The sequence below is a fragment of the Pygocentrus nattereri genome, chromosome 18 (assembly GCF_015220715.1).
Source record: "Pygocentrus nattereri isolate fPygNat1 chromosome 18, fPygNat1.pri, whole genome shotgun sequence".
NCBI classification, from domain to species: Eukaryota; Metazoa; Chordata; class Actinopteri; order Characiformes; family Serrasalmidae; genus Pygocentrus; species Pygocentrus nattereri.
In genome coordinates this window covers 5,276,932-5,297,141 of record NC_051228.1, presented here as the reverse complement: position 1 = coordinate 5,297,141, position 20,210 = coordinate 5,276,932, and the positions used below count along the sequence as shown (strand labels likewise).

The following is a 20,210-nucleotide window of genomic DNA, read 5'->3' as shown; positions in this document are numbered from 1 at the left end:
GATATTTTTTAGATATGTGGCATCTACATGTGTTCCCCTCAGATAACACAGTCCTGTGCATAAATCAGAGATCACGCTTCATTTATTTAATGCCCAAGTCAAAACTTGTTTGTTAAGTACACTATATGAACAAAAGTTTTGGGACACCTACACATTTCACCTACAGGAGCTTTTATGAATGTCATTCTAAATCCATGAGCATTACTATGGAGTTGGTCCCCGCTTTGCAGCTCTAACAGCTCCCACTCTTCTGGGAAGCTTTCTAGGAGATTTCCATGTGGGAATTTGTTTGTTTGTTCGTCCAGAAGAGCATTTGTGAGGTCAGATATTGACGTTGGATGAGAGGACCTGGCTCATAATCTACATTCTAGTTCACCCAAAAGGGGTTGAGGTCAGGGCTCTGTGAGGGCCAGTCAACAGAAACTCAGGCCTTTATAGGCCTTGCTTTGTACACTGGGGCTCAGTCATGCTGGAACAGAAAAGGGTCTTCTGTCAGTGCTGTGGGTCTGAAAGGATGTGTAACTGTTCAAGAAGAACCTCACTGAGAAAAGGAGACGGACACATCGAACAAAGAAGCTGAACGATGGACCGACCACACCAGAGTCTAGACCTCAACATCACTGAACGGGTTTGATTACTTCAGAAAATCAACCAGCTTCTCAGACTGCGCTTTGCAGGCGTGTCTGCAGATCCTTTGAGGAACTGAAAGTGAGTCTCATGAGAAGAATGGAAGCTGGAATAAAGAGTGACACACTAAATATTATTTTATACTAGCTGTTATATTGACTGTTTGACTGCAGACGAAACAAAGGAAAGGTGGTCTCTGACTTTAGCACAGTACAGTATATAATGCAGTCATATTTTATGCATAACACTTTCGCTTCTCACCACACAGACACTGTGGTGCTGCACATGTTTGGGTGTTGGTTCAGATTTATGCCACAGGGCTTCCAGACAGCGACGCAACTGTTCTCACACACTGATATGTGTGTCTAGGAGTCCTACTTGTCGCTGGAGACGATATCATAAACATGCTCTCCAACACTCCACTCCCTTTTATAGCCGCAGCCCCTCCGTCTTATCCGCCGCAACTTCAGGATTGATGCCTGAGTGCGAGCGCTAGTGGCTTTCAACAGCTTAAATCCATTTTGAGGATTATCACTCTGAGCTCTGTAATGGCGTGGCTTAAAGGGGTAGTTTGGCCAAAGATCAAATTTACACAGTTTCCTCACTTTAGCCCAAATGTACTCGATCAGCTAAGACATGTTTGCTGTCTTAAGTTTACTTCTTTAGAGCTATGAGGCTAATATTGCCAGCTGGTATGTGCTAAATCTGCCTATGTCTAAATCATTACACCCTCACTTCGAGTTGTTAAAGGGACATTCTGGCCAAAAAACTAGAGTTAGTATGTTATTTGTTCTGAAATGTGGTGTTCTGTAAAGCCTCGAGTCTCTGAGGTGTCAGACCGAGTCGAGACTCCACTTATTGGGGTTAGAGTCTGATTCGAGTTGAGTCTCATCTCTCTGTGGTTCGAGTCTGAGTCTAGTCTTAAGTCTCTGGGGTTCAAGTCCAAATCGCCTCTTGGGTCTCTAAAGTTAGAGTCTGAGCCGAGTCTCAAGTCTCTGGGACTCTTTGTGATCTGAGTCGAGTCTTGAGCCTCTGGGGTTCAAGCCCAAGTCTCTATTCTCTGTGGTTTGAGTCTGTATTGAGACTTGAGTCTCTGGGGTTCAAAGTCAAATCTTGAGTTTCTAAAGTTAGCATCTGAGTTGGGTCTCAAGTTTCTGAAGTTTCTCAAGGTCTCAAGTTTCTCAGGTTTGAGTCCAAGTCGAGTCTTGAGTATCTGGGGTTCAAGTACAAATTATGTCTCAACTCTCTGGAGGATCAAATTCAATTCAAGGCAAGTCTCAAGTCTCTAAGGTTAGAGGCTGAGTCGACTGAGTCAACTCTCTGGGGTTCAAGTCCTCGCCAAGTCTTGAGTCAGTAGGGTATGAGTCTAAGTCAAATCTTGAGTCTCTGGGGGTCAAGCCTGAGTCGAGCCTCAACTCTCTGCGCTTTGAGTCTGAGTGAGTCAAAGTCCAAGTCTTGACTCCCTGAGGTTTGAGTCTGTATGGGCACAGATTCCCACATTTTAACATTTTGTGGAAAGGCTTCCCAGAGGAGTGGAGTCTGTTATAACCGCAAATATGGGAAAAATCCATATTAATGCCCATTAATGCCTCTTGAGTCTCTGGGGTTCAAGTCCAAGTCGAGTCTTGAGTCTCTAAGTTGAGTCTGAGTCGAGTCTTGAGCCTCTGGGGCCGCCATGAAGGGTGAATTCTGTTTATACTATACTTAGTTTTAAACTTTGGACACTGAACAGATCTTGGCTGATCAGCTATGTTTGGGGTGAGGAGTGGAATCATGTAACTTTGATTTTTCATTTAAATATTCCTTTAACCCTGAACATCATAATGGTCCCTCTTCAGCAGCACAGGTTTCCCATGTTCAGCATTAATAAGCGAATGAAGCGTTAACCCACACAGATGCGCGTGTGAAGTGAACTCAGAAGAGAGGAGAATAAAAGAAGCTGCTAGCGCTGGTAAATATTTGTGTTTGTGGCTTTCGAGAGAACACAGGCCTAACCGCTCGGCTTTGGTTTTCTTCTAAGAGCTTTAATTGTGTCAGAGGCTTTTTAAGCGTGTGTGTTAGATGTTGAAGGGAGTCTGTAGCGTGTGTGTGTGTGTGTGTGTGTGTGTGTGTATGTGTGTATGTTGAGACGTGAACGCCGCCTGCTTCCATTCTGAGACATTAATGTTTCTAAAAAGGGAAAAAAGAGTCAATATCCAGAGGGGAGTGAAACCTCCCCCCACTTACAACTCAGGTTACTCTCTGTTTCATCATTTTTTTTTCTTTTTCATTATAGTTGTTTGAATGTGTGTGTGTGTGTGTGTGTGTGTGTGTGAGTGTGTGTGGGTGTGTGTGTGTGTGTGTGTTTGTGTGTGTTTGTGTGTATGTGTGTGTGTGTGTGTGTGTGTGTGTGTGTGTGTGTGTGTGTGTGAACGCATGCATAAGGAAAGAAAAGTGTACATGAGGGAAGAAAAGCACAGAATAATGTGGTGTTTATGTTTACAGGAGAATGAAAAATTCATTATGATAAAAAGGAATGTAAAATAGTTTTGCTCGTGACAGTTTTGAGACACTTCTGATTGTCCATTCCTCATGAAATGTTCACACAATGTAAAGGATAAATTATAAATAAATAAATAAATACAATTCAAGGTTTGTCCCCACGGTGACGTCTATTGCTGTTATACTGTATGTGTATTGTTATATGTGTGTTGTTGTGTGTGTGTGTGTGTGTGTGTGTGTGTGTGTGTGTGTGTGTGTGTGTGTGTGTGTGTGTGAGAGAGAGAGGTGGGGAGTGTGAGTGAGAGACAGAGAGAGAAAGAGAGAGAGAGAGGTGGAGAGTGTGAGTGAGAGAAATGGAGAGAGAGAGAGAGAGCGAGAGAGAGAGAGGTGGGGAGTGTGAGTGAGAGAGAGAGAGTGAGAGAGAGAGGTGGAGAGTGTGAGAGAGAGAGAGAGAGAGAGAGAGAGAGAGATGGGGAGTGTGAGAGAGAGAAATGGAGAGAGAGAGAGAGAGAGAGAGAGAGAGAGAGAGAGAGAAGGACCGTGCTCTCAGTCTGAATGTTGTAGTTACCGTGTCAGGAGGCATTTAGTGCCATCATTTGGTCAGAAAGTCATCTGCAGTCGGTTTGTCTTGCAGATGAAGGAGCCTGAGGGTCTTGGTGGGTGGGGGTAGAGAGGGGCCTGCGGAGTCAGGGGTGCGAGGGAGCCGAGGGGCGTGGGTCAGAGGGCCCGGGCTGGGGGCCGTTCTGCTGCTAATTGCCCTCCTTGCCCTGTTAGACTGCAGCCGTCAGTAGAGGAGAGCAGAGAGAGGAGAGAGCATCTTTCCAGCCGAGTGGCTCTGCTCTCACAGCTCGGAGCTTCACTCCACTCCGACTGTGGAGAAGCTCCCAGGCTCCATCAGCCAGATCACTTCAGACTCCAGTCCACTCCTCCTCTCAAGCGTGTCACAGGCTGAAATACGAGGCTCGTGCTGCCGTCCGGCCATAAGAGCTCAAATCGAGGCCTTATTTCCACAACAAGCTCATCGGGCCCGGATCAAACGGATCAGCTCTTGGTCCCAGGAGCTTCCAGAGTCGCTGTTCAGTCTGGAGGCTGCGGAGTTTAACGTCTGAGACAGGACGATTCACTTCATGATGATGTCATTTATTCAGAGCCATAAAATTCACAGCTGAGGAAATGAACAAGTGATGATAATCATCTCCCTCCATAACAGAGCATGAGCTCCAGCCACACCTGCTGAAGATCAGTGACAGTGTTAGAACAGGACACGGCTCTTATGGACATGGAGACTAATGAAATTAAACTAGTCACACAAATAAAGGAAATTAATAGAACAATATTCACAGCGCAAGACATTCAGACGTAAACTATTCATACAAGTAAATAAATAAGTAGTCAAACAAATAAAGGATATTAAAAATGAAGTAACATTTATAGGAGAGTAAATAAATACATAAATAAATAAAGTAAAATATTAATAGAAATAAATAAAAAGTCTATAAATAAATATATGAAATAATAAACATCCACAATATATACATAATAAAAAGTTACATTTGTAGTACAGTAAATATGCATTTATTTATTTATTTGAAGTAAAATATTGATATAAATAAATGAAAAGATCAATCAATAAATAAAAATATTAATATAAAAAATAAAAAAGTCAATAAATACATTAAATAATCACTGTCCACCATATATGCACGCATAATTAAATAGTCAAACAAAAGAAATTAACTGAAGGAATAGTTCAGTTAATTTGTACAGTTCAATAAATAGTACAGTTAAATAAATAAATAAACTATTGATATAAATACATAAAAACAATCAACATCCACAATAAATGCATACATAAAATAAAGGCATCAATATTCATACTACAACCAAATAAAATAATCAATATTCATACTACAACCAAATAAAATAATCAGTATTCATACTACAACCAAATAAAATAATCAATATTCATACTACAACAAAATACAATGATCAATATTCATACTACAACCAAATAAAATAATCAATATTCATACTACAACAAAATAAAATGATCAATATTCATAATAAGCTAAATAAATCAAAATAGACAGTACAGTTATAAAATTATTCAAGATATAAAAAAATCAATAAACATTGACAAAGATTCCTCATGGCTGCTTCTCCAGGACCTCTACACTACCCATCACCTCTCCTTCGTCTGTAATGAGGGGTGTTCCCTTTCTCCAGATGTGCTGTGCAGTGGTTAATTTCGGTTCCCCGGCTGTTCTCCTCTGAGCTCTAGAGCTGCTGTTCTCCCTGATGTTCTGCTGAGCCTCTGACACTCCCACCAGCTCTCATCTGACTTCAGCTTCACTCATGATCATATTCGTCTCAGGAGAGTTTTGAGGAAACTTCTCCACACCCTGGTGCTGCAGCTGCATGCAGGGGTTCCCCCTGCTGAGTGCACTGAATCCCAGCGAGCATCAGATCACGAGCAGAGCTTTGGCGCCACCATCTGTCTGAAAATGGCAGTGCAGCCCAAAGTGGACTGTAGTTCACACATCACAAGATCATCACAACAATCATCATCTCTTCTGAAAAGAAGGCCATTGCTAGTGACTTTGTCCCTCTGCTCTTCTGGGAGGGCTTTACACTAGATGTTGGAACATTGCTGTGAGGATTTGATTGCATTAGAGCATTAGTGAGGTCAGGTACTGATACTGGATCATCTGTTCTGGATCACTCCAACTCATCCTAAAGTAGCTGCTTTACTCCAGAGAACTCACTTCCATTGCTCCACAGCCCAATGCTGGGGGCTTTCTTCCCCTCTAACTCACACTTGCATTGATATTGATACTTTTCTGTGGAGATTATACAACTGGACACCTGTGTCTGCAGTGGGTGTGCCTGAGCAGGGTGCAGGGGTACTCCTGGACAGACAGCGCACGTAGGAGGAGAGGAACTTTTGGCTGCCCAAGTTCATTAAAGAATAGACCTGAACAAAAATGGATCAGGGATCAATGATATATATATATATATAATCAGTTTCAACTGAAAGGATATAGCTAATTATTTACTGTTTTATTCACGTGTGGCATGTGGAATATGAATAAGAGTGGTAAAAAAATATGCTTCATTACATTTGGCAACAAGTAAATGTATTTGTATTTGAAAAGTTGTTTTAACACTAATGAAATATTTTCAGTGCTTCATGTCTAAAAAAAACCCAAGCAAATGAATGAATATTTTTTTTAATTACTTTTTGCTATTTTTATCGGTGTATTGTAGCTCGTAATATAAAACACGTACTTTTTTGCTATTTAAAAAAACGATGAACGCAAAAACGTAACTGTGAAGGGCTGGTGCGAGGGCAAACCAAAAATAAAATAAAATAAACAAACAAATAAATAAATAAACGTACGTAAATAAATAAACACAGATGACTTTTATTTTGAAAATGACCTTTTTTTTTATTTTTATTTTATTTATTTTTTCAGTCGCAGGCCAGCGGCTCGGTTTTGCGACAGCTGCTGTCGGAAGTGGGCAGCATGGCAGCGCCTATAAGAGCGGCGGCGTGGAGATTAACCGCGCGATTGGACAGACGCGCGCTCCTGCACACACGCGCGCTCCCGCACATACGCGCGCCCCAGCACAGCAGCGCCGAGCCCGGCTCCGACTCCCGAACCGCGCTGCTGAGCCACGCATGCGGCTCTGACGCGGCGATGTGGAGGAGAACGATGTCCGCTTCTTCATCCTCCTCCGAGAGCCTCGGCCAGAGGATGGTGTGGGTGGATCTGGAGGTACAGACGCTCCTCTCCCGCCTCTGTTCTAGATAGGAGTGGACGTGAGCCGGGGTTCTTAGTGGAATTTTCCGTTACACCTTAAATGGTGCAGCCGTCACGTTCTGGCGCCTCAGGCCAGGAGGCCGCCGTCAGCCTCGCGCGGAGCCTGGGACTAACTTCTCTTCAGCCGATTAGGTTCTAGATCATGTTAAGTGTATGTGCTCGTCAGAGGTTCGCCGCTTCATAACCGCTTATGTGTTCGTGATGACGTGACGTTACAGCTTCATGGGTTTAACCTACACAGCGGTTCTTCAGGGGTTCTCTAGTCAAGTTAATGGTCCTGTTTAGGACCGTTTGTTCCATGTAGAGCCGTTTTGTATGCTTATCTGGTTCATCGCGTGATAAATTGGTTCTGCAGATTGAGGGATGGTTCTAGATAGATTTAAAAAAAAAGGTTCTAAGACTAGTGTTGCAAGCTTGATCATTGTAAGAGTAACACTTTTGGGTGCTATATAGAACCCCTTTTAAAAAGGTTCTATATATAACCATGTTCAGCACGTTCTCCATCCATCTGAAGAACCCTTTCATGATGCAGTAGCAGAACCCTTTTGGGTGCTATATAGAACCCCTTTTAAAAAGGTTCTATATATAACCATGTTCAGCATGTTCTCCATCCATCTGAAGAACCCTTTCATGATGCAGTAGCAGAACCCTTTTGGGTGCTATATAGAACCCCTTTTAAAAAGGTTCTATATATAACCATGTTCAGCACGTTTTCCATCCATCTGAAGAACCCTTTCATGATGCAGTAGCAGAACCCTTTTGGGTGCTATATAGAACCCCTTTTAAAAAGGTTCTATATATAACCATGTTCAGCACGTTCTCCATCCATCTGAAGAACCTTTTCATGATGCAGTAGCAGAACCCTTTTGGGTGCTATATAGAACCCCTTTTAAAAAGGTTCTATATATAACCATGTTCAGCATGTTCTCCATCCATCTGAAGAACCCTTTCATGATGCAGTAGCAGAACCCTTTTGGGTGCTATATAGAACCCCTTTTAAAAAGGTTCTATATATAACCATGTTCAGCACGTTCTCCATCCATCTGAAGAACTCTTTCATGATGCAGTAGCAGAACCCTTTTGGGTGCTATATAGAACCCCTTTTAAAAAGGTTCTATATATAACCATGTTCAGCATGTTCTCCATCCATCTGAAGAACCTTTTCATGATGCAGTAGCAGAACCCTTTTGGGTGCTATATAGAACCCCTTTTAAAAAGGTTCTATATATAACCATGTTCAGCATGTTCTCCATCCATCTGAAGAACCCTTTCATGATGCAGTAGCAGAACCCTTTTGGGTGCTATATAGAACCCCTTTTAAAAAGGTTCTATATATAACCATGTTCCGCACGTTCTCCATCCATCTGAAGAACTCTTTCACGATGCCGTAGCAGAACCCTTTTGGTGCTGTGTAGAACCCCTTTTAAAAAGGTTCTATATATAACCATGTTCAGCACGTTCTCTGTTACTCTGAAGAACCTTTTCATGATGCAGTAGCAGAACCCTTTTGGGTGCTATATAGAACCCCTTTTAAAAAGGTTCTATATATAACCATGTTCAGCACGTTTTCCATCCATCTGAAGAACCCTTTCATGATGCAGTAGCAGAACCCTTTTGGGTGCTATATAGAACCCCTTTTAAAAAGGTTCTATATATAACCATGTTCAGCATGTTCTCCATCCATCTGAAGAACCCTTTCATGATGCAGTAGCAGAACCCTTTTGGGTGCTATATAGAACCCCTTTTAAAAAGGTTCTATATATAACCATGTTCAGCATGTTCTCCATCCATCTGAAGAACCTTTTCATGATGCAGTAGCAGAACCCTTTTGGGTGCTATATAGAACCCCTTTTAAAAAGGTTCTATATATAACCATGTTCAGCATGTTCTCCATCCATCTGAAGAACCCTTTCATGATGCAGTAGCAGAACCCTTTTGGGTGCTATATAGAACCCCTTTTAAAAAGGTTCTATATATAACCATGTTCAGCACGTTCTCCATCCATCTGAAGAACTCTTTCACGATGCCGTAGCAGAACCCTTTTGGTGCTGTGTAGAACCCCTTTTAAAAAGGTTCTATATATAACCATGTTCAGCACGTTCTCTGTTACTCTGAAGAATGCTTGTGTGATGCAATAGCAGCACATTTTTGGGTTCTCTATAGGACCTTATTCAGCACATTCTCCATCAGTCTGAAGGACCTTTTCACAATTTTCATGCCAAGGATTTTTTGAGCCTTAATGGTTTAATATAGAAACCTTTCTTTACTAAAGAACCCTTAAAGAACCGTCTTTTTTAAGTGTGTGGTCTGAAATTTGTCAAACAGGTGTTTATGTTCAGGAACCCAGCATCACCTAAACGTTCTGCTCTTCCAGAGTACAGTAGGTCCATAATCAAGTATCGATTGCCTGAGCTATAATCAGCCTCAGCTTTTCCGAGAGGGTCTTCGGCTGCGTTCACATTTCCAGGCTGAAGTGGCGCAAATCCGGGTTCTTTGCCCTGATGTGACTCGGATCTGGTGTTTTCAGGGCGGTGTGGACACAAATCGGATCTTTTCAAATCCGGCCTGAGCCACTTTCATATGTGATTCCAGATCAGATGCGCATCGGATACGTGGCTATGCGGCCTTAAGGCGACGCTCCGATCGGAATTTGTGCTGCGCCATCATTCAGCGTTACCATGGCAACAGCACCGGATGGACGTTAAAGCCTGTAAACGGTGGAAAAGCAGCTCGTCTCACCTTTTTCTCCTTCGTCTGGCTCTAATAACGAAGCTGAGAGCTGATCAGAGTTAATGATCTTCTCAGCGAAGCTCGTTCTGCTCGTTAGTTTGTGCTGATGATGCAGTGATTCAGTCGCGTGTCGTTACTGAGTAGGAGGAGCTCATGAGGGTCAGTTCAGGCCGGTTCATCACATCAATGACCGATTTGAGTCGCTTACCTAAACGAGTGGGAACCGTCAAGATTTGAGCAATAAGATTTGTTTGGTGTGTGTTGATGCTGCTTAGGGGGCTATTCGCATAGGGGGCTATGGAATATTATACTTCAAATAACAGTGTTTTTATCCTCCACTCTTCTTATCTCTTATTTCTTGGGCGGAGTTGACAGATGAATGATTTAGGGATACTTCCTATGTCAGTGATTCTATTCAGTACGATTCCACCGAGTAGTAAAGGCTGCAGCTGATTAGATTCTCCACCTCGCAAACCACTTAAACGGGAATTCCACCCATTTTTATTTATTTATTTTGGTGTAATTTCACTGAGATGTAAGCAAAGTCAGTCAAATGAAGTGGCTGAATTTAGAGACTCCGATTTCTTTACAGTGGTGGTGATGGGAACCAGGGGTTGCCATGATCACAGCACAAATATAGACATTTCATTTACTATCTAAAACAACCAGTGAACCTACAGGTGCCTTCTGAGTTTTATATGGAATGTACATGATGGCGGTTTATCTGGAAAAATGATTGTTTTTGCCCCACAACTCCCTACATGTGCCTGTTCACCGTGAATAGTTGAAAATCAATGGATTAAGACTTTTAGGCCACAAACAGCGTCTCAGACGTCAGGCAGTGAAGTCATAACCATTTCAGGTCTGAACTTTGTGTGAGGGAGCTGTTAGAGGTGGACGTCTGGTTCCTATCAGCACCACAGTGACTGTTTACATCTCGACCGTTTAATTTTGTAGAAATATTGAATTCATGTCAATTTGCAATAAACGGCGCTGAACACGGACCGACGGTAAGTTTCGGTCGTGCTCTCATGTTTCTTCAGATCGTCACTGTTATCCACTTGTAACGCTTGTTTGTTGTGCAGCTTCACGCGCAGATCGATGTTTGTTTGTGTTTCAGATGACGGGGCTCGATATTGAAAAGGACCAGATAATTGAAATGGCGTGCATCATCACTGACTCGGATCTGAACCTCCTCGCAGAGGTAAATCGCTGGAACTCACTCTAAGGCTGCGTTTACACAGCAGGTGAAATGAAAAGTGGCATCTTTTACTGTGTGTGTGGCTCAGATGTGTGTCAGTGTGAACGGCATTGAATCTGACGTTTTCACTTCCGATTTGAGAGGCTGTGGTACGGAATTCCGATATGATGTGATCTGTGGCAATGCGACTCAACCAGGTCGGAATTCATGCGAATTTTACGTCAGTCCAACTCGACGTTCGTCATAACTTCGCGCTGCTGAGACTCGACATTTAGGCTGATGTTTCTGAACCAAAAATGAGACCAGATTCCTTGCAACCGCTCCGTGTTCGAGGAGGTTTCGAACGAAACGGGCAGACGTGGCAGGATGAGCCCGAGGCCTGCAGCGTCGGAGAACAGCTTAGAGAATCCGAGGACACGAACCAAAGAAGCGGCCGTGGCTGAATAACGTGCCCTTTTTATGGAAAACTCGAACACACTGTGGGTGATGAGCCCAGCTGTCAACCACTGGAACTTCATAATCGCTCCTGTGATGCTGGTGAAGATGAAACTGAAAGCTCTGGGAGTCACAGACGTTCTCTGGCCATCACGATCGTTTACCTCTGGACGAGCCCACAATATGAAACATTGTTCTTTTGTGCATGTGGGTCGGTTTGGGAGCTGATCTGTTCAGACTGATGTCACATACAGACCACATTTAGAAGATAATATGAACAGCCAAACAAAATAATTCAGATTCGGGCCACTTTTACCTGCTGTGTGAACGTAGCCTTAGAGTTTAGATGAGCAGTGACTTTAGGTGACTTTCCTCCTTCAGCTTGTTAGACAAGCACAATTTTAACTTGGCAATTTGCGTATTCCTCTTTGTTTCACAGTTACTTGCATTGCTTTTGAGCCACCCACTGGCTTGAATCTCTCACGGGTTTTTGGATAGTACTGTTAAAACATTCCTAAGTGAGAAATTTAGACACTTTAGGTCACAAGTCGGCAACCCTGAAGGTTGGCACCCAGACTGCTGGTCACATAGCAACACAGAAATAATAGTCTAGCCTAGCTAGTATCTAACGAAAAGGCAAAGAGAGAGATTTAAGACGAACATCGATACTCTGAAGATGAATGGAATTTCTATTCACTCCATCTGGTTTCCTGATGCATTTAATCCGCAACAAGAAACTGCAAAGTACTAAAGTCGTGAAGTTGAATTCGCTTCTCATTCACCCGCTTCTCATTCAGAAGCTCCCGTCCCACCTTCAGTGGTGCAGCAGTTATGTTCTGGCATATCGGGCGCCATTGAAGGTGGAACGGGAAAATTTGACCAAGAAGCTGGGGAATGAGAAGCGACTTCAGCTTTGAAAAACGGCAAATGTTGAGAAACTATTCTATTTTTGAGGAAAGGTTTCCTGCTGGAGATGTGAGAGAAGTGGCTATAGTGGAGCTGCAGCTTAAAACAGGACAAAATAAGTCTGCATTTCATTTATATTATATTTGTAGCCACTATTGGTAATCCTGAAACATATTTACAGCCAAGATGGGAAAATGGATGTAATGTTGTGGCTCCCAAAGAGCTTTAACTTTTGTTTAAAAAAAAAAATACACACGGGTTCTTCTTAACGTTTGGGTTGCTGACCCCTGGACTAGTGGCCAGAGAAGTACTTTTACTGGTGATGTGAAGCTGAGGCTGCTGGTGATATTCAGCCAGGTGTACAGTGAAACCGGTTGGGGATCAACCACATATATTTACATTACTTTTCAGTGTCCTGTCTTTTGTTTATTTTTAGGGTCCAAATCTGATCATCAATCAGCCAAATGAGCTACTGGACAGCATGTCAGATTGGTGCAAAGAACATCATGGCAAAGTAAGTACATGTTTACTGTATGATCGGGACGTTATTGATATGATATGGTTGTTGCTGTTGATAGTGTTGGTAATGTTTATCAGCTCCACTTACTGTATAGCTGCACTCTGTAGTTCTACAGTTACAGACTGTAGTCCATCTGTTTCTCTGATACTCTGTTACCCTGTTCTTCAGTGGTCAGGACCCTCATGGACCCTCACAGAGCAGGTACTATTTGGGTGGTGGATCATTCTCAGCACTGCAGTAACACTGACATGGTGGTGGTGTGTTAGTGTATGCTGTGCTGGTATGAGTGGATCAGACACAGCAGTGCTACTGGAGTTTTTAAACACTGTCCACTCACTGTCCACTCTATTAGACACTCCTACCTCGTCGGTCCACCTTGTAGATGTAAAGTCAGAGACGACAGCTCATCTGCTGCTGCACAGTTTGTGCTGGTCATCCTCTAGTCCTTCATCAGTGGTCACAGGACGCTGTTGGCTGGATATGTTTGGTTGGTGGACTGTTCTCAGTCCAGCAGCGACACTGAGGTGTTTAAAAACTCCAGCAGCACTGCTGTTTCTGATCCACTCCGACCAGCACTAATGCAAGACCGTCATGTCAGCGTTACTGCAGTGCTGAGAATGAACCACCACCCAAATAGTACCTGCTCTGTGAGGGTCCATGGGGGTCCTGACCACTGAAGAACAGGGTAACAGAGTATCAGAGAAACAGATGGACTACAGTCTGATCAGTCAAAATATTAAAACCACCTCCTTGTTTTTACAGTCTGTCTGTTTTATCAGCTCGTGGTTCTAAATGGTGAAAGTTCTACAGATTGATGGAGAATGTGGTGTTTATGGTTCTATACAGCATAAAAAGGGTCATTCTACTGTTACAAGCTTGACATGACAGTGGCATAACTCTTTGTGGTGCTGAATGACTTTCAGAAACGATTATTTTACTATGAAACATTTAAGCATGAAATGGTTCTGAAAAGAACCATTCCCTTTACTAAAGAACCATCTTTTTTGTAATCGTGTAAGTGTTGGAATCAGGAAAGTCATGTTAGAAAAACAGTTCATGTGGAATGACATAAGAAGAGGAAGCTGTTGTGATGAGTAAATACTGAAGATGATGCATGTGTATTTACACAAGCGGAGCTGCTGGAATCCATCGGTAATGGTGAATGCATCACCAGCAGTTATTGTTGCTTGTTTTATTAATATGTAACTACACAATTAATAGATACAATTTTTGATGGAACCTAAAGAACTTCATTAAAGTTTACCAAAGTTTTGAGTGTCCGAGAACCTTTTGGCTCCGCTGTAAACGAGGAGGCCTTTTAAAAACACTGGTAAACGTGTATGTAAATAAGTGTATCAAGCTCTGGTTCTTTACACAAAGAGTGGTGTAAGTTTATAATGTGTATATAGTAGTGTGCAAAAGTTTGGGCGCCCTGGTCCATGTTTTGTTGATTTCGAAGTGAAAAATAATTCTGAACCTTTTTATGTCTTTTTTTTTTTTTTTTTTTTTGAGAGGATAGCAAACACATATGCGTATTACAGGTAACAGTGCTGATGACGGCATTACAGGCTCAAAGTCTTTAACATTTGTTAATGCATCTAAATTAGTTTTAATAACAATAATTCTGGACTTTAGACTTGAACAAAGAATAGAATAATCGTGCTCCAAGGAGATTTTCACCATATTAGAGGACCGACAAAACAAAAAAACTCTTTAGTGCAGCTTAGTCCAGATCGGGTCGCAGTAGCAGAGAATCCCAGACGACCCAGTCCTCCGCAACTTCATCCAGCTCGTTCCCGGGGACCCCAAGCCGCTACCAGGCCAACTTGGAGATGTCCTAGGACGACCCGGGGTCTTGTCTCGGTAGGCCGTGCCTGGTAAACCTCCACCAGGAGATGTCAAGGGGCCATCTGGATCAGATGCCCGAACCACCTCAGCTGGCTCCTCTCAATGAGGAGGAGTAGCTCCTCCCGGATGACCGAGTCCTCACCCTATCAAACAGAGTGTAGCCCGCCACCCTGAGAAGACCAGTAAACAGAGAGCTTCACATTATGGCTCAGCTCCCTCTTCACCACCACGGTCCGGTACAGTGACCGCATTACTGCTGCCGCCTGTCCCAGCCTGCGGCCGATCTCGGAAGAAAAAAAAGCTGGATAACAAAAATAAGCAAAGGAGTTGATGAGAAGAAGACGTTAACAGTGATAATGTCTGTGATATGATTATCACTGAATATGTTTTCTTAATCCAGTAACTGCAGGAAACCAGATTTTGTCCATAACCAGTCAGCACATTTACTTGACTTGAGATAATGGGAGATAATGGGAGAACTCTGGGTCTACATGAGTCAGACAGTGATCAGATTTCTGCTTTGTAACTGTCGAATAACCTCACAGAAGACGTCGTGACGCAAGCGTAATGTAAAGCGAACTTCATGAATCCGCTTAAGAAAAAAAAAAGTCGCCACACTTTACCTGAAATTGAATTTAATGTACTGGAAAGAGGAAGGAAACAAACATGGCAAAGGTCATATTTTACGATTCGTTTTACGTTTATTTTTTTTATTCCTTATTTTCCTTATAGCTTATTTTCACTTCAACACTTTAAAGAACATTAAAGTTTCGTTAAAGTTGACCAAAGTTTGGTCAGGGGCACCAAAACTCTTTCACACGGCTGTAATTACCAAACTAATCCCTGTCGTTTAGCGGACGGCGAGTTTTAATAAGTGCATTTGGTTCAAATTTATTTTAATTAGAGAAGCGTCACCACCCTAAATTAAATAAATAAGTATAAATAAATAAAGCTTATAAAGGTTGTTCTGAGTTGGTTCTGCTGTTTGCTGTGCCAGTCAGGGTTGACGCAGGCGGTGCGGGACAGCAAAATCTCGCTCCAGCAGGCTGAGTACGAGTTCCTGTCCTTCATCAGACAGCACACTCCGCCTGGCCAGTGTCCACTCGCAGGCAAGACCCAAAAGACCCTCTCCATTTGCCTTCTCGCTCCATATCAGGCCGATTCGCCGCTGGCACGTTTACTTATTCATTTTCCTTTCCTCAGGAAACTCCGTGCATGCTGATAAGAAGTTCTTGGACAAGTACATGCCCCAGTTCATGCGGCACCTGCACTATCGCATCATCGACGTGAGCACGGTCAAGGAGCTCTGCAGGTGAGTGTGACTAGACTCCATGCTCAGCGGCGCATGTCACCATATTCACCATGACGCTGATCAGATGACCTTACTGACCTTTTGTTACGAGCGAGATGTGCTTAGGCATACGTCTGACCGCATCAGCAGTGTTTTTCTTTCCGGTCAGGCCTCCAAACTGCAGTGGTCAGTCTGGAAAGAGCTTTGAGCGATTGTGTTGCTTTTCTCTCGCCTTTATCTAGACGCTGGTTTCCAGAGGACTACAAACTGGCACCACAGAAGAAAGCATCGCACAGGTCAGTAGGGCAGCGATACGATGGCCGGATGGACGATATGGCGGCACTAAAACATCACAATACTTAAATGTGTTCATGATAAACAACGTATCACTGTTGTCCGATTAAAACCTCATGTCTCCAAAATGGGAACTTTGCAGGAGAAGGAGAAAACCTACTTTACTCTTAATGTAAGTCAATGGAACCAGAACTATTTACACGTCATTTTAGGTCATTTCTTTTAGTCCGTTCATCATGGAATTTACATACAATGTAAAGGGCAACAGGTATTTTCAAATTATGTCAAAAACTGAAAAACGACAAAAACGGAGATACAAGGTTTTCTTCTGACAACAGCGACATAAAACAAAGATTAAATATTCTCAGTTCTGCAAGCTTCTTTAAACAGACCAATCACACAAGCGTTACATTAGAGCTCATTAATAATCAATTGTGATTATAATAAGCATCATTCTAGAACTATGAATGCAGGTGGTCACTATACTCGTGTTTTCCCCAGTTCACGCCGCTGTTCCCCTTTCAGTTTTAAAAATCTAGAACATTGTAGAACATTATGAATGGGTGTAGAACATTTTGTAAATGTCAAACAAACTTCCCTGTTCACACTGTTCTAGAAATGTTCTCCCCAATTCAGTTTTAGAAATGGAGAGCTAGATTCTAGAACATTGCAAATAGGGAAAATGTTGTAGAACATGGTGAGTGGAGAGATTGTTCTAGAACATTGTGAATGGGGACACTGTTCTAGAACATTCTAAATGGGAAGAACAATCTAAAACATTGTGAATGTGGAGAACATTCTAGATCAGGACTGTCGGACTTGCACGCCAAATGTCTTTGATGTTTAGACATTGTTTATTCTTCATTTCTATGTTCTATATACTTGACTGGCCACGTCCACCTCCTTGTTTCTACGCTCACTGTCCATCTTATCAGCTCCACTTACTGTATAGCTGCACTCTGTAGTTCTACAGTTACAGACTGTAGTCCATCTGTTTCTCTGATACTCTGTTACCCTGTTCTTGAGTGGTCAGGACCCCCATGGACCCTCACAGAGCAGGTACTATTTGGGTGGTGGATTTTTCTGAGCACATTAGTGTTGGGGTGTGTTGCACTGATCTGAGTGGATCAGACAATGCCTCAGTGTCGCTGCTGGACTGAATAGTCCACCAACCAAAAATATCCAGCCATCAGCGTCCTGTGACCAATGATGAAGGACTAGAGGCTGATGAGCTGTCGTCTCTGACTTTACATCTACAAGGTGGACCGACAAGGTAGGAGTGTCTAATAGAGTGGACAGTGAGTGGAAACTCCAGCAGCACTGCTGTGTCTGATCCACTCATACCAGCACAACACACACTAACACACCACCACCACCACCACGTCAGTGTCACTGCAGTGCTGAGAATGATCCACCACCCAAACAATACCTGCTCTGTGGGGGTCCATGGGGGTCCTGACCAGTGAAGAACAGGGTAACAGAGTATCAGAGAAACAGATGGACTACAGTGTGTAACTGTAGAACTCCAAAGTGTTCCTATATGGTCAGTGGAGCTGAAGACATGGAGTCTGTCTGCATTCCATTCAGTTTAGCGCTGGTTATGTACCGTATGGTGATGCCCTGTTGTGTAATTACGTGTGACCAGTGTTTGTTTTTGCAGAGCGCTGGACGACATTCAGGAGAGCATTAAAGAACTGAGATTCTACAGAGCCAATGTTTTCAAAGTGGAGGCCGAAGAGAAGAAGAGGAAGATCATTGAAAATGGAGATAACAAGTGTGTGGCCTAACGTGCTCGCTGCCTGAGGTGCTTGAGTTTGGTTCATCATGAAGGAGGGAGGTTCTTTAGCCCAGAGCACACTGACCCATAACTGACCCAACAAACACTCGGCTTTATGCTTTTACAGAATGTGAACGGACAAACCAAATCAAACAGTATGAAGAAGGGAGAACGTTCTCGAACAGTGCAAAAGGTGCAGCATCGTAGAACAGTGAGACTGGAGAACGTTTCAGAACGCTGTGAACGGGGAGAATGTGAGTGAAAGGAAAACCTTCTGAAACGTGAATGGGGAGAACTTTCAAGAACCGTTTGAATGGAGGGAAACGTTCTAGAACTGTGTGAAACCGAATAGGGACAACGTTCTACAATAGTGTGACAGGAGAACCTTCAAGATCAGTGTGCCTAGAAGACGACTTTGTAGCGCATAGTGAATGGAGCCAAAATGTTCTGGGCTATAGTGAAAGGAGGAGAGTGTTCTAGAACAGAGAATGGAGGGAGCACATTCTAGAACAGTGAGTGGAGGGAGGGAAAACATTCTAGACTGGTGAATGGAAGAGTGTTCTAGTACAGCGAAGGCAGGGACATGTTCTAGACCATAGTGAATGGAGGAGCGTGATCTAAAATGGTGTAAATGGAGGGAAAACGTTCTAGACTGTAGCGAATGGAGGAGAGTGTCCTAGATTAGTGTGAATGAAGGGGAAAAATTCTGAAACATTCCCTGTCCACACTGTTCTAGAACGCTCTTGAACAGTGGGAATGGTGGAACATGCTAAGAATAATGGGAATGAAGAGCGTTCTAGAGCAGAGTGAATAGGGAGAATGTTTTTAAGAGGACGTTCTAGCACAGTGTGAGTAGAGAACATTTTAGAGCAGTGTGAGTGGAGGAGGGGGTTCCTGCAAAGTGTGAATAGAGGGCAGATGTTCTAAAACGCGGACGTTCTAGATCGGCGCAAATGCGAAGAATGTTCTGGAAGAGAACATGGGGAGAATCTTAGGAGTTGGTAGAACGTTGGGTCATTGTGTTCTGGGCTTTAAACACTGTGTATGCTTGAATCCCCAGTGTCTGTCTGTTGTTCTACTGTTTGTTTCCTGTTCCCTCTTTTCTTTCAGTTCTAACCAAATAGTTCGGGAATAAAATCGGCTTGGTTAAAAAAGGAGGAAGCTTAAGAGCAAAATTTCCTTCGGATTTCATTACGTTTGTTGTTAAATTACAGCTTGTTGAGGTGTTTCTGTCCTTGTTCAGCTAAAATGCGAATGGTAGTTGAATGTTCTGTCTATGAAGAACCATTCATTATTTTCCTTTATCCCAATAAATCATTCCTCATTTAGGAAAACTTTGTTTTGGCTGCTGTTAAGATTAGTTGTGCTTTTGGAACGTTTGATTTCTGCCAGCAGATGGCAGTGTGTGACCTCACAGGTGGTCAGATTCAGCCATGACAGTGCGCTAGTGCACAGGTTCCAAGGCCTGATTTGGGAGTACCCACTACACGGCACATTTATGTATTTTCCTGCTGGAACACCCACTTAAGCTCAGGAAAAACGTGATAATTAGCCCATTAGTTGGATTCGATGTTGTGGAGCAGGGGTAACATTAAAATAAGCAGGGCAGGGAGAACTCGGCTAATGGTTCTGAAAGATATGACCAAAAATGGCGCTCTGGTCAAGATCATCCCTTAACGAAGTTCAAAGTGAGAGTTATCAGTTTAGCAAAATTGCTTCTTTTTATGGATCTTTCTTGGTGAGATAAATGATCTTTACAACTCACTTTGGTTCGTTTGGGAAATTGAAGTGTTCTTACCAACCACCTCACCACCCCCAACCCCCCTTCAGATGTTCAAGGTTTTTTTTAATTACTTGAAATGTGATCAGTAAATCTATACGTCTCAACAGATCTCCTGTAATCTTGTTAAAATACTGAATTTTGCTTTAGGTCAGCTGACTAAAGCACTGTGAATGGGGGAGAACTGTTGTCTTAAATTTCATCCAGGTTTTGTCTTAACCTTCTAATGTCCTCCTAAATCCTCAAATCCTCCTCCAATTTTGTCTAAACGCTCTGTTCTTATCTGAATTCTTGTCTGAACCCTCAGAATTTCATTGCTGAATTATGTCTAAACTTTTAAATTTTAGACTTTTAGAGTTTTGTCTGAACCCTCAAATTTGATCCCTTAAGTTTATCTAAAGCTTTACGTTTAAATCTCAGATTTTGTCTAAACTCTTTCCATCCTCAAATTTTGTATAAACCCTCTAATATCGTACTTATATTTTCGAAACTCTCT

The 20,210-nt window shown here is 42.7% G+C and overlaps 1 protein-coding gene across 1 annotated transcript; it reads left to right on the top strand.

The window, feature by feature from the left end:
- The first annotated feature begins 6,597 nt into the window (after positions 1-6,597).
- smfn (small fragment nuclease) lies at positions 6,598-19,273 on the top strand. Its single transcript, XM_017707707.2, has 7 exons — positions 6,598-6,887; positions 10,783-10,866; positions 12,641-12,718; positions 15,570-15,681; positions 15,776-15,884; positions 16,106-16,159; positions 17,818-19,273. Exons 1-7 carry the CDS (start codon positions 6,636-6,638, stop codon positions 17,942-17,944), a joined length of 816 nt encoding a protein of 271 aa, XP_017563196.2. The 5' UTR covers positions 6,598-6,635; the 3' UTR covers positions 17,945-19,273.
- The last annotated feature ends 937 nt before the right edge of the window (positions 19,274-20,210 follow it).